The 17,745-nt window shown below is 35.8% G+C and overlaps 1 protein-coding gene across 2 annotated transcripts in view; it reads left to right on the top strand.

Annotated features, from left to right (window-relative positions):
• DYNC2H1 (dynein cytoplasmic 2 heavy chain 1) overlaps window positions 1–17,745 on the top strand; it is a 397,795-nt gene that overhangs the window by 240,392 nt on the left and 139,658 nt on the right. For both annotated transcript variants that reach the window (XM_070803297.1, XM_019975614.2), the window contains 3 exons: window positions 809–884; window positions 7,399–7,607; window positions 12,450–12,554. In XM_070803297.1, coding sequence (XP_070659398.1) covers window positions 809–884; window positions 7,399–7,607; window positions 12,450–12,554 — 390 coding nt within the window. The remainder of the gene's footprint in view (window positions 1–808; window positions 885–7,398; window positions 7,608–12,449; window positions 12,555–17,745) is intronic.

Raw genomic sequence — 17,745 nt, 5'->3', positions numbered from 1 at the left:
AGAATTTCCTTGCTTCAGTAAATTACTTTAACTCCTGATTAGCAACAGTTCCCTTGACTGTACAGTGATCATATCTACCTTCATTGTAAGGATTAAATGAAATAAATGGGTGTTTAGAAGTGTTTAACCCAGTGCCTATCAGACCAGTGGAAGAGTAAATAATAACAGCAGCGTGTTGTTTCATACAGTTATGTATGATACTTATCAAAGGGTATGCTTATTATTTTCATTTTACAAAGGTGTGGGACATTGAATTTCAATGATGATTAACTTGCTGAAGGAATCATACCTAAAAAGCTGTAGAGTTTGCAAGTAGCCAGGCTTACCTTCCTCTAAAGCCTTTTCCCCTAGTTTCTGTGACAATTGTACCAATTAATCCTGATGGATACATGAAAACTAGTGATACCTTTTATTGAGAAAACAAAACTTACATTTTAAAAACAAAGCTAGAATTCATTTTTTATTGTGATACATAGTATAAATTTAAAAGCAATGAAAATGCTTCCAAATTAAAATTTAGTCTCCTCCTTCCTTATCCCCTGCTACTCAGTTTATACTCCCAAGACACCAACTCTTCACCATTTTTTGGATGTCCTTCAAAAATGCTACATAAATTTATATATCTTATGTAATATTTAATAAAGTTTAGCTGTATTATCTTAGTATTTTTATTAATTCTCAGGGACTGTATTTTTTCTTTTAGCTTATATTGAATATTCTTTTTAAGATTGTAAGGACAGTTATACATGCATATATATCTTTGAATACTGCTTATAGTTCTTTAACATTTTAAAATTTGTTTTGATAGGGTTGGACCAAGTTTTATGAGTTTTCTTTATCAGATCTTCGAGCTGGGTACAACATTATTGACAGACTCTTTGATGGTAAGTTCTCATGATGAAAACTTTGATATCTGGTGTCAATGAAAAAGCTTGAGGTCTTATCAAAAATATGTTTTTTTCAAGAGTGACTTGACTTCCTATTATAAAACTTGCTTTTTATTTTGTGCTCTGAATTCTATGCTTGTGAAAGTTTTTATATTATCGATTGTGGTCATTGGCTTTGATATACTCTGTTAGATTTCTGGTTGATCTGTAGCTCCCAAGAAGCAGAAAGCTAGAATAAGACCTTGTCTTTACTTTGTGGCCTTCAGCAGTTTCAGGCTTTTACTGAATTATTCATAACTGAATTATTAATAATTTTCAAAGGAGCTATTAAAATTCAGGAGTATGGTAGACTAAGAATCTGTAGAATCATAATTGTTTGATTAAGTAAACTCAGGAATAAAGGTACAAATAATAGACTAAAATAGGACTGCAAACAAAACCATATAATAAGATCCCTTGAGACCACCTAGCTTGCTGCCTCCTGAAGACAGGACTGGTCCAATCCCTGAGTGTCACTGTTCAGGGCCAACTCAAGGGGACACCAGAGTGTAGAAGAATTATGTACTTGAGAAGAGTATGTAGCTTAAAGCCATCCCAAACAGAACTCTAGATTCTTGTCTCTCCCTCCCACCCTGCAGCCTTGCCAAACTACTTTTCCCTGAGTCTACCCCATTCCAGTAAGTGGTACCACCATCCATGTCGTTGTTCAGCTTCAAAACCCATCAGTCACCCTGGATTCTTCTCTTTTTCTAATCGTCAGACATCCAGTGCTTTGGCAGTTTCTGTCCCCTTCATGTCCAAATCACATCAAGATTCGGTTCAGTTTTTTCAATTTCATCAGTGCCTTGGTGGTTCAAGCAATAGCTTCTTTCAAAAATTCTCCACAGAGTAACCAAATTTATTTTTTAGAAAAGTAAAGTGAAAGTGAAAGTCGCTCAGTTGTGTGCGACTCTTTGTGACCCCATGGACTATATAGTCCATAGTATTCTCCAGCCCAGAATACTGGAGTGAGTAGCCTTTCCCTTCTCCAAGGGGATCTTCCCAACCCAGGGATTGAACCCAGGTCTCCCGTGTTGCAGGTTGGTTCTTTACTAGCTGAGCCACCAGGGAGGCCAAAAGTAAAGTAAAGCAGACAATTTCCTTTTACAGCCTAGAGCCACATTTATCTTCTTTCTGTTCCCTGAACAAACCAGGCTTGTTCCTACCTGAAGGTTTTGATAGGTATCCTTCCTTTTGTCTGAAACACTCTTCTTCCAGACCTTTATGTAGTTTTCTCCTTTTTCTCATTCACATCTTGGCTTAGAGGTGTCCTCTTCAGAAAAGTTTTTATTATCGCCAAATCTAAAGTAATCTAGTTGTTCTCTATTCCCTTGTTCTGCTTTATTGTTTTAATACATTAGATGTGCTTTATTTATTCATTTATTTTTAAAATTTTGTTCCTCTCTTTAAACTAGAGTTTAATCTATATTAAGCAAGGTCTCTGACTATGTTTTTTACTCTTTATCTCCTTAACACCTGCAGCAGGGCATATCCCATGGTAATAGGCACTGTTATTGTTTGTTAAATTAATGGCATGAGAATTTATTATGTAACTTGTTTTCCACAAAAAGATAAGGATAGACATCTAGCATGTGGCCAATCCCATTTTTTTGAAGTTTTCTTCTTTTTGTTTTAATTTTATTGAAGTATAGTTGGTTTACTGTGTTTCATGTGTACAGAAAAGTGATTCTGTTGTACATATATATGTGTGTGTGTGTGTGTCTGTTCTTTTTAAGATTGTTTTCTATAGAGATTATGGCAAGATATCGAATATAGTTCCTGGTGCTATATCAGATCAGATCAGTCGCTCAGTTGTGTCCGACTCTTTGCGACCCCATGAATTGCAGCACGCCAGGCCTCCCTGTCCATTACCAACTCCTGGAGTTCACTGGGACTCACATCCATCGAGTCAGTGATGCCATCCAGCCATCTCATCCTCTGTCGTCCCCTTCTCCTCCTGCCCCCAATCCCTCCCAGCATCAGAGTCTTTTCCAATGAGTCAACTCTTCGCATGAGGTGGCCAAAGTACTGGAGTTTCAGCTTTAGCATCATTCCTTCCAAAGAAATCCCAGGGCTGATCTCCTTCAGAATGGACTGGTTGGATCTCCTTGCAGTCCAAGGGACTCTCAAGAGTCTTTAACACCACAGTTCAAAAGCATCAATTCTTCGGCACTCAGCTTTCTTTATGGTCCAGCTGTCACATCCATACATGACTACTGGAAAAACCATAGCCTTGACTAGACACACCTTTGTTGGCAAAGTGATATAAACGATATCTTACAATATTTTTTTGTTTGTTTTCTCTTCTGAATTACTATGATAATTTATAGGTCCATCTATATGCTGCAAATGGTATTATTTTATCCTTTTTTATGGCCGAGTAGTATTCTACTCTGTGTGTGTGTGGGTGCACGCGCACGTGAGCATGTGTATATATAGATATATGTGTGTATATATATATATATAGATAGATAGATAGGTATATATATATTTACACATATACCATTTCCTCCTTATCCATTCATCTTTTGATGGGCACTTAGGTTGTTTCCATGTCTTGGCTATTGTAAATAGTGCTGTATGAAGGTTGATTACAAGTTTCTTTTTTAATTAGAGTTTTCATCTTCCCTGAATATATGCCCAGGAGTGGGATTGCAGGATCATATGGTAACGCTATTTTTAGTTTTTTTAGGGAACTTCCTTACTGTTCTCCATAGTGGTTGTATAAATTTACATTCCCACCAACAGTGCTAGAGGCTTCCCTTGTCTCCACACAGTCTAAAATTTATTGTTTTTAGACTTTTTAATGATGGCCATTATGACCTCATTGTAGTTTTCATGTGCATTTTCCTAATAATTAGCATATTGAGTATCTTTTCATGTGCCTGTTGGCCATCTGTATGTCTTCTTTGGAGAAATGTCTATTTAGGTTTTCTATCTGTTTTTTTGGTTGGGTTTTGTTTTTTTTTATATTGAATTATATTTGTATATTTTGTATACAAAATGCTATTTGTATATTTTGGAAGTTAATCCCCTGGTGGTCTCATTGTTTGCCAATATTTTTTACCATTCCATACGTTATCTTTTTGTTTTTGTTGATGGTTTTCTTTGTTGTAAAAAACTTTTAAGTTTAATTCTCACTTTTTCATTTTTACTCATTTTTCTTTAGGAGACAAGTCCAAAACAATATTGCTATGATTTATGTCAAAGAATATCCTGCCTATGTTTTCCTCTAGGAGTTTTATAATATCCAGTCTCACATTTAAGTCTTTAATCCATATTTAGCTTATTTTTGTATTTCATGGTAGGATATGTTCCAATTTCATTCTTTTACATATAGCTGTCCATTTTTCCCAGCACCACTTATTGAAGACTGTCTTTTCTCCATTGTATATTTTTGGCTTCTTTTGTTGTAGATTAATTGGCCCTTGGTGTGTGGATTTGCTCTTCGGCTTTTTTTCTGATCTGTTGATCTAGGTGTCTGTTGTGGGGCCAGTACCACACTGTTTTGACTACTGTAGCTTTGTAGCATAGTCTGAAGTCAGGGCATTTGATCCCTCCAGCTCCATTCTTCTTTCTCAAGGTTGCTTTGTCTATTCAGGATCTTTTGTGTTTCCATAGTTAAACATTTTGTTTTTGTTCCAGTTCTGTGAAAAATGCCAATGGTAATTTGATAGGTATTGCATTGAGACCATAGATTGCTTTGGGTAGTATGGTCATTTTAACAATATAGATTCTTACAATGTAAGGATACAGGATATCTTTCCTTCTGTTTATGCTGTCTTCAGTTTCTTTCATTTGTATCTTCAGAGTATGGGTCTTTCACCTCCTTTGGTAGGTGTATTCCTAGGTATTACATACTTTTTAATGTGATAGTACATGGGGTTATTTCCTTAATTTCTCTTTCTGATATTTTGTTGTTATTTTATAGAAGTGCAACAGATTTCTATATATTAATTTTTTATTCTGCAACTTTACTAATCTTACTGATGAGCTCTAGTAGTTTTCTGGTGGCACCTTTAGGATTTTATATGTATAGAATGTAATGTGGAAGCAGCAACAGTTTTACTTCATCCTTTCCAATTTGAATTCCTTTTATTTCTTTTTCTTCTCTCTTTTCTGTGGCTATGAATTTCTAAGCTATTTTGAATAAAAGAGGTGAGAGTGTCTAATCAAGAAACAGAACATTACCAATACTTCAGATTATACTCTAATGCTGCCTTTCAGTCACTACTGTTCTCCAAGTTCCCTCACCCTTATTCCTGTGATAAAACCAATACCTTCCTATATAGACTAGGTTTGCCTGTTTTTATAAAATTGAAATCATACATCATGTACTCTTTAATATTTAGATTCTTTCAGCTAATGTTGTATTTGAGAGATTCATCCATATGGTTACATATCAATTATAGTCCATTTATTCTCAATGCTATATAGTATGCCATTCTGAGAATCTATGTCTTCTGTCAGGTATAATGTATTTCTGTCATGTATGTATTAGCAGTAGATAGGATATTAATTTATTTGTTCCCCGTTGTTAGTTAATGCCAAATAGTATTCCAGGTGATTTTCTTGCTTATTTAAATTTTTTTGAATTATACATCAGAAAAGTACACATTAATGTACAATTCAATAGATTTTCAAAAAGTGAACCTTTGTAACTAGTCCAAAATCAATAAATAGAATGTTACCAGCATTCTGGAAGCATCTCCCTCATTCTTTTCTACACATGATGCAGCATTTCCCCATTTTGTGCTAAGGGGCAGTTAATTTTATTACTTGAGTTGTTTTAAAGTTTATTTTAAAACATATTTTTGAGGATATTTACTAGTATTTTATCTTGCTTAGAAACTTGGTAATTTTCCAAAAGGCTTTTGAACATTTATTTATTTTTATTACATCACTATGAGGCATATATTATTAGTACCCTTTTAAGATGAGGAAACCAAAGCATAGAGAAAGTGAATGATTTGTTTATCATTATGTTTCCAGCTTATGATGGATTAATTAATAACATCATATGATTTATATATATATATTATACCAATGAAATTATTGTAAAAGTAAGATGCTTTAAAATTACATTGAATCTCATGATAAAAGTCTTTGCTATATACTCTTATAGTTACAAAATTTCCTGATATTAAGGGACTTCCACATCTGGAGAATTAAATGTAAAAATGGGGAAAAGTTCATTGAATTTTATAGTAATGAAATAGAACTAAGCTAGTAATACTATCAGTGATCTTAAGTAGGTAGATTAAAATAGTTTTTCTGCATTTACTGCTGTCATGGAGGAAGAAATTTTCCTCTACCCTTTTAGGTTCTTCTGGCTGGTCAAAGAATTACATTGACATAAAATGAATTAATAAGGGAAGATGGTGGCTCAGGTGGTAAAGAATCTGCCTGTAATGCAGATTTGATCCCTGGGTTGGGAAGATCCCCTGGAGAAGGGCATGACAGACCACTCCAGTATTCTTGCCTGGAGAATCCCATGGACAGAGAAGCCTGGTGGGCTACTGTCCATGGGGTTGCAGAGAGTCAGACATGACTGAGTGAGTAAGCACAGCACAACAAATAAACAAAAAAAGATATTAATAATGTGTTTATATGTGAGAGATCAAGAAAACTAAGTAACCTGCTATAATGGCTGAAGCTCTTAATACCATCTTCAACTAAAGACAAAAAAGTAGTGAAGTGGGGATAGTGGCTTTAGCCTTCAAAAGGAGGAAGGCAGTTTATGTGGAGATGCAAAAAAGCAAATGTTTGGAAGGAAATCGCTGGGTTATGCAAAGACAGTGGGAAACAGAGAGGAAATTTGAAAGACTTTGCCAGGTTCCTTCCTGACCACCATATCTAGTTCATACTGTACTTATCTATGGTGATAACTCCCTTCCTGGAATTGGTCCTCTATGATTATATTAATAATATTAATGAACATTAATGTTAATTTAAAGGCTGGAAAATGAAAGTTGCTCAGTCATGTCCGACTCCTTGCGACTGTGGGGACTATACAGTCTATGGAATTCTCCAGACCAGAATATTGGAGTGGGTAGCCATTTCCTTCTCCAGCTGATGTTCCCTTCTCAAGAAGATCTTCCCAACCCAGAGATCGAACCCAGGTCTCCCATATTGCAGGTGGATTCTTTACCACCTGAGCCACACGGGAAGCCCAAGAATACTGGAGTGGGTAGCCTGTCCCTTCTCCAGGAGATCTTCCCAACCCAGGAATTGAACCCAGGTCTCCCTCATTGCAGGCAGATTCTTTACCAGCTGAGCTACCAGGGAAGCCCTAATATTGATGAGCATTAATGTTAATATCAAGCCTTAAGGAATAATTTAAATGCTTTAAGTATGTATTATTATAGTCTATAAATATAGCTAGAGCCTGAAATTTGTTTAATATTTTAGAATATTTTTAGAAAATTTCTAATATCTTAGAAATGAAACAAAATTTTTTTTTAAATTATAGGTTCCAAAGATGTACAGTGGGAATTTGTACATGGTTTGCTTGAAAATGCTATTTATGGAGGACGCATAGATAACTACTTTGACCTTAGAGTTCTTCGATCATACCTGAAGCAATTTTTTAATTCTTCAATAATTGATGTATTAAGCGAAAGGAACAAGAAAAGTGTTTTTCCATACTCCATATCTCTGCCAAAATCCTGCAGCATTTTGGTAGGTAACATTAATTGTTTTCAATTTATTACCAGATTGAAACTTGCATAATTTCTTACATTGTTAAAATATGTTGTTGCTTCTTTTCACAAGTACAAGCAGTCATCACTCACAAATACGGATTATTATTTATTATGCCAGTATGCAGCCCGATTCTCTAAACTCTAGTTAGGTGTCCTATTGCTTTTGGATACTTAGGGAGCACTGATTGATGATAATAGTGTTGACAGACAAATCTTGAAAGTGGTGGCCTAGGAAAATTTTTAAATTGTAGGGCAGCTGTGAAGATCTGGAATGGGAGGATATACTACTTGTTTGTAATTATGAGAGTGCTCTGATACAGTAAATTTGAAAAAAGCAAATACTATTCAACAGATGTCTATTTCATACTCTGGCTTATAAATTTAAAGCAGTTCTAAAGCTACAAGAAATATTAACCTAAAAAGATTTCATAGCAACATTTTTGTTTGTATGAATTTGTTTTATTTGACTGTAGCTTTTTGCTTTGAGTCATCTTATAGAAGTTTCCTAGAATGCAGTCATCTTTTACAGAAAATAGTATAAAATGTAGCCCAAAGATTTCAATTATTTTGCTACCAATTTGTGTAAATGCCCCCCAAAAAATGTTTTTATTGCCTAGAGTATTTAAATTACATGTTTCTTCATGAATTACAAAATATACATAAATTTAATTATATACTTCTTTCAGTATTGTGCCTTTTCTCTCATTCAAATATTTTTCAAGAAAATGCCTTTGTTTTAGTAACATAAATCAAAAAATAAAATCTTGACTACCAATATTAAATATTTTACTTATTGAATATCTTATCTGTTTTTTTGAGTATTCCATCTATTTTATTTTTCAGTTTCCATTCATTTAATCATTCAACAATACTCATTGAACATTTGCTCAATAATAACCCTGTTCAAGAATTGTGGATCTCTTGATGCATCAATAGAGTTTACTTTTTAGTAGAAGAAACTTGGAGTCAGTGTGCAGACAGAAATATCACAGATATTTATTATTATATATTTATTTCTGATAAATATATAGTACTCATGTTAGCATACCCTGACAAGTCTTTTGTCTCTATTGTTTGAAGTTTAAATTGAAACATAAAATATATATATATAAAAGTAGACGTCATAAGTGCACAATTCAGTTCACTTGTACACTGAACACATGAATATAACCAGCACTGGAATCAAGAAACAACAGTATCAGCACCCCGGAAGTCCTTCCCCTTTTAGTTACAATCTCCTCACACAGGATACATTAACCTAATTTCCAACAACCTGTGTTCAGTTTTGCCTCTCTCTACTTCATGTAAAGGATATCATTTGGTATACATTCTTTTGTGTCCAAGTGAGAATATATCAGTTTGGATATGTAGAGGTCTGTTACTTAGGAAACATGTCCAAAGTAGAGAAGATTCCCCAGTCTCAATGAGAAAGTTTCACAGATATTTAAAAATGAACCAAGTGTATAAATACAAAGAAAACGGTAGTTTTAAAATTGTAAGATGGTTATGTGAATTCCCTGGTGGTCCAGTGGTTAGGACTCCATGCTTCCACAGGCAGCGGACATGGGTTCAATCCCTGGTCAGGGAACTAAGATCTCACATACTGCAAGGCAGAGCCAAAAAAGATGATAAAAAGAAAAAAAGAGAAAACAATTTTTTTTTAATTTAAAAATTATAAGATGATTCACTAGAGTCAATGTTTAGCTTTCTATTTAATTGAGTTACATAGAAAGAGAAAGCCAGAGTTTCCCAGGAGAGGAGAACACTTTGACATACAGACACACATGCACAAATGCATGCATATACACAAGTATACACTCACATATAATACATATATATTTATGCATATCTATTAATATGATGTGACTGAACACCTTAAGGAAGTTTACTGTGCTATAGGAGAGAAAAAATTTCAGAGAACAGCATTTCTTTTCAAACTTTGACATACTTCCTGGAGTTTAACTCCAGCACCTGTGTCTTGGAAATTCTTGAGAGGCAGCTGCAAAGGATGAAAAAGGATGAAGAGGGTAGGGGCAGAAGATGAGGCTGCTCCATTAAAAACAGTTTATCCCACTTCAGCAAGAATAGTTTAGATGCATATAGAATACCTGCCTTAAAATAAACTTGTATCTTCATGAAAACAAACTAAACAATTCCCATCTTTGGACCAAACTGAATAAATCATCTTGGTATACTCTTAGTTTCCTGTCTAGCATCTGAAGTGGAAACTGGGTGAATGCTTGACAAATCAAGCCTTTATAGTGCTTACAGTAAGTCTTGGGATGAAAGGATAGGATTATTGATGCATTTCATCACGCCTCACTAGTTAAGACTAACTGGAATTGCTTTATAGTAAAGCAATTTACAAAGCAGTTCTTGTACATCAGACTGTGTGTATGTATGTTTCTGAGGGTTCTATAAGTTAAAAAAAAAAGATTGTTAGAGTATTTATTTCATTATAAGCAGAGCTACACTCTGCTGATTAGTCTTTGGTAGGTTACAGGATTCCAGCTAAGCTATTTAAAATCTTAAAGGATGATGCTGTTAAAGTGCTGCACTCAATATGTCAGCAAATTTGGAAAACTGAGCAGTGGCCATAGGACTGGAAAAGGTCAATTTTCATTCCAGTCCCAAAGAAGGGCAGTGCCAAAGAATGCTCAAACTACCATACAGTTGCACTCATTTTGCATGCTAAAAAGGTTATGTTCAAAATTCTTCAAGCTAGGGTTCAGCAGTACATGAACCAAGAACTTCCAGATGTACAAGCTGGATTTAGAAAAGGCAGAGGTACCACACAGTGGTGAAGAATCTGCCAGTGCAGGAGACACAGGAGATGAGAGTTCGATTCCTGGGTTGGGAAGATTCCATGGAGAAGGAAATGGCAGCCCACTCCAGTATTCTTGCTTGGGAAATTCCATGGACAGAGAAGTCTGGTAGACCACAGTCCATGGGGTCACACAGAGTCAGACATGACTGAAGCAACTGAACACAAAGGAACCAGAGATCAAATTGCATTCATTGGATCATAGAGAAAGCAAGGGAATTTGAAAAGAAACATCCACTTCTGCTTCACTGACTATGCAAAAGCCTTTGACTATATGGGATCACAACAAACTGTGGAAAATTCTTAACGAGATGGGAATATCAGACCACCTTATCTGTCTCCTGAGAAACCTGTATGCGGGTTAGAACCTTAAATAGAACAACAGACTGGTTCAAAATTGGGAAAGGAGTACGACAAGGCTGTATATTGTCACCCTGCTTATTTGTATGCAGAGTACATTATGTTAAATGCTGGGCTGGATGACTCACAAGCTGGAATCAAGATTGCCAAAGAAATATCCACAACCTCAGATATAATGGCAGAAAGTGAAGAGGAATTAAAGAGCCTCTTTTTAAAATTTTATTTTGCTGTTTTTAAATTATTTTTCATTTTTAAAGAATGAACTTTTTTCTCCTACAAACCCTTGTGTCAAGGGCTGACTTTCAATAGATTGCAGTGAGGAAGCTGCTCTGCTACCTATGAAACCCTGACCTAAAAACAGGTCGTCTCCGAATAGTTTAGCACCAGGTTCCCCATATGCCATTTGTGATGGGTGAGGGAGTGACTGCCTTTCCAGTTTAAAGAGCCTGTTGATAAGGGTGAAAGAGGAGATTGAAAAACCTGGCTTCAAACTCAGCATTCAAAAAAACGAAGATGATGGCATTGAGTCCCATCACTTCCTGGCTCCAAAATCACCTTGAATGGTGCTGCAGCCATGAAATTAAAAGACACTTGCTTCTTGGGAGAAAATCTATGACAAACCTGGACAGCGTATTAAAAAGCAGAGATATCACTTTGCCAACAAAGGTTCATAGTCATGTATGGATGTGAGAGTTGAACCATAAAGAAGGCTGCGTGTTGAAGAATTGATGCTTTTGAACTGTGGTGTTGGAGAAGACTCTTGAGAGTCCCTTGCTGCTAAGTTGCTTCAGTCATGTCCGACTCTGTGTGACCCTATAGACGGCAGCCCACCACGGTCCCCCGTCCCTGGGATTCTCCAGGCAAGAACACTGGAGTGGGTTGCCATTTCCTTCTCCAATGCATGCAAGTGAGACATGAAAGTGAAGTCGCTCAGTCATGTCTGACTCTTAGCAACCCCATGGACTGCAGCCCACCAGGCTCCTCCATCCATGGGATTTTCCAGGCAAGAGTACTGGAGTGGGATGCCATTGCCTTCTCCAGAGAGTCCCTTAGACTACAAGTAGATCCAACCAGTCCATCCTAAAGGAAATCAACCCTGAATATTCATTGGAAGGACTAATGATGGAGCTGAAGCTCCAATACATGGACCACTTGATGTGAAGAGCTGACTCATTGGAAAAGACCCCGATGCTGGGAAAGATAGAAGGCAAAAGAAGAAGAGGGCAGCAGAGAGATGGTGAGATGGCATCACTGACTCAAGCAAACTCTGGGAGATAGTGAAGGACAGGGAAGCGTCGCGTGCCACAGTCCATAGGGTCACAAATATTCATACACGACCTAACTAATGGCTGAACAACAACAGGCATAGCCACTCGTATATGTTTGCTTTAATCAATTCAGGGTCCCTTCAATTATGAGAAATGTCAGATAAGAAAGTATAATGAAGTCATGACAAAGAGAATTTCCATTAGATAACTGAATTAATACTATACACACTGAAAGTGAGGTTTACCTAGAAAGTGTGACATGAATAACTAGTAATTTAATACTTACTGGTATTCTGGTTCTTTCTGATTTCAGTGGTTGTAAACTTGATTTTTAGTGAAAAACTGTTTTTTACTTCTCTATATTTAGGACTATCGTGCTGTCATTGAGAAACTTCCAGAGGATGACAAACCTAGTTTCTTTGGTCTGCCTGCTAACATTGCTCGCTCATCTCAGCGCATGATCAGTTCTCAGGTAACATAAATTAGATCTACATTTTAGAAAAAATGTTGCTACTGAGCCTGAAAGAAACATTACATTTTATTTAATAGTACAGATCCACATGTTTTATTTAGTTTTTAAATTTTATGTAATATAATAGATTCTGTCTTAAATGAATTTAAAATGTTTCTATCTTAATACATTTGTTAAAATTAGTAAAATAACAGTGAATACTATGCATTTTATCCAAAATATATTGGTTTTACTCCTGGAATTTATCTTATTAAGGGTATTTTAAATTTAGTTTAAGAAATTGAATGTATCATTAAATTTAAAATCATCATTTGTGTATTGTTTGATAAAAGATAAATATTTATTTAATGATTGAATATTGCAAAACATTGAGGGAATATGGATTTTTAAATTATTGAGACACAGAAAAACATAAGCCAAGAACGCTATACAGTCTAGCTTCTGTTTGGATCAAGAATAAGTTGGTCAAATAAGAGCTAACATTTATTGACATTTAAGTGTGTGCCTGGTGTTTTAAATGCTTTATACGCAGAAACTTTAGTCTTCATAAACTCTATGAGGTAAGATCTATCACTTTTCCCTCAGTATGTGAGGAAACTGGTGGAGAGAATTAAGTTACTTACCGAAGATCATAGAGCCAGTAAGAGGCAGGACTGATATTTAAATTGTCTTTGAGTAAAGACATGGCCTCTCCAACTGCTCCTCAGGCACTACTGTACTGCTAAGCTCTGTGCACCGAATTGTGAACTGTTACGTAGGTTCATTGTGGGTCAGTGTATGGGAAATTCTTATGGCTCTTAACAGTTTACTTTTGGTAATTTATGGGCATCCTAGCTAGATTATGTTATCATATTTAGCTCCACAGTTTTGTATTTGTTTACTATTTCAGCCAACATTTATAAAATTGATAGTTTTCTCTCTTATTATTCACTAATTTTTTTCCTTCAAATTATTCGCTGAAATGTTCCTTGTGGAATTTTAATGTTCATTTTCACATGTTTGTAAAAAATGTTCGAGTATATAAATATATACTCATTTGCATAATATGTAAATATGTATAACTGTTTTCTGGAACAAATGAGATCTTAACAACCTCTCTTCACCTATGCTAGCTGAAGACACTGTCTGGTTCCTTTTCCCTTTGTCATCCAAAGTGCTAAGTCAGATAGTCCACAAGAGAATATCAACTCCTACCTGTTCCTTAGCTTCATAACATACATGATTACACTCTTTTCTTCTCCCTCCATCCTTTTTGTTGACCTGAAATAGTTATTTTTTAACAAGTCCACCAATAACGTAAGAATTATGTACATACATTTGAGCCTGTGTGTGTGTTGTATATGTGTTTGTGTATAATTTTACAATGCTTAAGCAAAAAAGGTTAAAAGAATTAAAAGGTCATTAAAAGAATAAAAGTTTATTTTATAGAATCCAAGAGAGTATTTGCTTTAGGAACCTTATAAATAGAAGTTCAAGAGTCTGTTTTCAACTTCCTGTTATTAACATAACATGGCTTTCACAACTTCTTTCTCAGTATCATTCAGCTTCTGAAAGAATTTAATTTAGCTCTGCTTGGATCAAATGTCTAATGAAGGGAAAGAGTAAAGTAGGATAGATGTAGCCTTGGAGACGTCAGGGAAGGATAGGAGACAAGAAATAGAGAATACTGAGCATCTTCATCGAATGGAAGGGCCCACCAACCATCTTCTTTTTGTACCTTCTTTTTCTCCTGGACCATGGATGGCTGCCACTGATGAGAGCTCAGAGTGTGTGGACTTGGCACTAAATCATAGCCTTGAAAAGTGAAAGTGGAGTTGCTCAGTCGTGTCCGACGCTTTGTGACCCCGTGGACTATAGCCTACCAGTCTCCTCAGTCCGTGGAATTTTCCAGGCAAGAATACTGGAGTGGTTTGCCATTTTCTTCTCCAGGGGATCTTCCTGACCCAGGGATTGAACCTGGTTCTCCCACATTGCAGGCAGATGCTTTACCATCTGAGCCACTGGGGCAGCCCAATCATAGCCTCGCTGCTGCTGCTAAGTCACTTACACAAATCTTCTATTACGTTTTAGTCACATAGGTCCAGGGTATGCATGTTATGCTAACCTGAAGTTCATCAGTCTAAGTGGAATCTCAAGAATTAGGGATTTCAAAGTAAACTAGGCAGACGAACATTTTACATTTATCTTAACTCTGTGGTTTTTAGGGAAGTAGGACAGGAACCTGGCGAGCCACAGTCCATAGGGTTGCATGGAGTTGAACATGACTGAAACAACTTAACACAGTACTGTAGGAAGATAGACCCCAATCTCATTTTCCCAGATAGTCCTGAGACAACATAGGCTTCATTTTTGCTTTTTACTTATTCTAGTTAGTATACCAAAATAGTTCTCGTAAAGTTATTTTACTATGATTTAATCTCTGGTGTTTTTTCTTGTGTTAGTATTTAAATTTTTATAAATATTTATGAAATGAAAAGAGGATAACATGTTCTTCCTTGATGTTTTTTGGTGACATACTCTCTTAATATTTATATTTTAACTGTCAGTCTGGTTTACTGTTAATTTATTTTAACTATTTAAAAGTTCTTAATTATAATTTTTATACTTAAACAGCTTTCAGAGTACATCAATTACTGCAACATCTCTTCTTCATAATTATAAACATTTATATGTAAACTGAAAAAAATTTCTATATTTAGAGCATATTTAGAGCTTTTAGACTACAAGTCACATTTGTAGCCACATTTAGAATGCTTGTTCTTGAAAGTGAATGTTCAGGTATGAAGAAGCCTGACTGACACTGAATAGATGTAACAATTCCTTTATTGATCATATACAAGTTCAGGAATATGGAACTGATATTAAAGCAGGTATCTGATGACTTGGCCTTTTTAAATGAACTGAGTGCATCCCTCCTAGGCATTTACCACATCTGGTTTACAACAGTGTTAGTGATACTTATTTACAGGTGCTGTGAGTCAGCTGTTACTAGCTTTTTTTTTTTTTTGCTGATAGGGATATTTATTATATTACATATTTATAGTATGGTATTAGTGCTTATGAGGCTTCCCAGGTGGTGCTAGTGGCAAAGAACCCACCTGCCAATGCAGGAGACATGAGAGACGTGGGTTTGATCCCTGGGTCGGGAAGATCCCCTGGAAGAGGAAATGACAACCCACTCCAGTATTCTTGCCTGGAGAATCCCATGGACAGAGGCATCTGGCAGGCTACAGTCCATAGGGTCACAAAGAGTCGGACACAACTGAAGTGCCTTAGCACATTATTGCTTATATTCATTATACTGTGCATTAGATCTCTATAGCTTATTTAGTACTTGTTGTAAGTTTGTACCCTTAAACACTCTTATCTCCGCCACCCTCATCCCCTGGTAACAGTCATTTTATTCTGTTGTTCATTTTGACTTTTTAGATTCAATAACTTGACTTTATCTGTCTGACTCATCTCAAATAGCATGTGTGCATGCTAAGTTGCTTCAGTCGTGTCCGACTCTGTGTGATCCTATGGACTGTAGCCAGCCAGGCTTCTCTCTCCATGAGATTCTCCAGGCAAGAATACAGGAGGGGGTTGCCATTTTCTCCTCTAGGGGATCTTCCCAACCCAGCGATTGAGCCCATGTCTCTTAGGCTTCCTGCATTGGCAGGCAGGTTCTTTATCACTAGCACCATCTGGGACGCCCATCTCACATAGCGTAATGTGTTTAATGTACATCCATGTTGTCACAAATGGAAGGATATCTTCCTTTGTCGTGGCTGAATAATATTCCATTGTGTATACGTTCTACATCTTTGTTATTTATTCATTCATTGATGGGCACTTGGGTTGTCTTCATATCTTGGCTATTGGGAATAATGCAGCAATCACCATGAGAGTGCATATATTCTGCTGAAATCCTATTTTCATTTTTGGGGTATATACCTAGAAGTGGAATTTCAAGATCGTATAATACATCTATTTTTAATTTTTTAAGGAAATTCCATACTGTTTACTACAGTGGCTGCACTAGTTTACACTCCCACCAATGGTGCATGAAGATTCCCTTTTCCTGACATCCTTCCCAACATCTGTTATTCTTTGCCTTTGATGATACCCATTGTGACAGGTGTTTGGTGATACCTTGTTGTGGCTTTCATTACCATTTCTCTGATTAGTGATGAGCATCTTTTCACGTGTCTGTTGACCATTTTGATGTACTCTTTGCCTCTTGTTCTTTGGCCTATTTTTTAATCGGACTTTTTGTGTGTGTGTGATGAAGTTGACTAAATTCTTTATACATTTTGAATGTTAACTCTTTATCTGATATATGGTTTGAAAAAGTTGTCTCACATTCTGTAAGTTATCTTTTCATTTAGTTAATTGCTGGTTCTGCTATGCAGAAACTTCTGATTTTGATGTAGTCACATGTGTTGATTTTTGTTTTTGTTGTTTGTCCTTTTGGTGTCATACTAAAAAAATCACTGCCAAGACATTGCTTCTTCCCTACGTTTTCTTCTAGGAGTTTTATGTTATCAAGTCTTATGTCTTTGATATCTTTTGAGGTAATTGTTGTAAGTGACATGAGAGAGTATAATTTCATTGTTTTGCATGTATTTTTCCAGTTTTCCAGCACCATTAGTTGAAGAGACTACTCTTTCCCCATTGCATATTCTTGGCTCTATTGTCAAATATTAGTTGACTTTATCTACTGGAATTTAATTCTGGACTTTCTATTCTGTTCCATTGGTCAATGTGTCTGTTTTTGTGTGAGTACAATACAGTTTGGTTCTTTTTTAGAATTTCAGCCTCTTTGGTAAAATACTCCTTATTTTATTCTTAAGGTCATTGTATTGTCATTTTGAGTTTTCTTGTAGCTCACTGAATTTCTTCATAACAGCTATTTTTAATTCTTTATCAGTTAAATTGCAATATTCTGTGTCTTTAGGTTTGGCTGCTAGAAAATTGCTTTTTTCTTTTCGTAATACTTTATTGCTGGAATTTTTCATGGTGTTTGATGAAAAGTGCCTTTGCCATCAAATTTGAGTTAGTGAATATCTTTCTCACTTAGGCAAGAGTTTGTTTACTGTGGTTCTAACTGTTCAATAGGTTGGTAATTAGGAGCCTTTTTGTTTGCCAGAAGGTGGCAGTAGAGCACAAGTTTTTGGTTTTTCTTACTAGCGAGGACTTGGCTGCTGCT

This window comes from Bos indicus, chromosome 15, assembly GCF_029378745.1.
Source record: "Bos indicus isolate NIAB-ARS_2022 breed Sahiwal x Tharparkar chromosome 15, NIAB-ARS_B.indTharparkar_mat_pri_1.0, whole genome shotgun sequence".
Taxonomy (NCBI): domain Eukaryota; kingdom Metazoa; phylum Chordata; class Mammalia; order Artiodactyla; family Bovidae; genus Bos; species Bos indicus.
The sequence above is the reverse complement of the archived record's forward strand: the minus strand, read 5'-3'. Positions and strand labels throughout refer to the sequence as shown.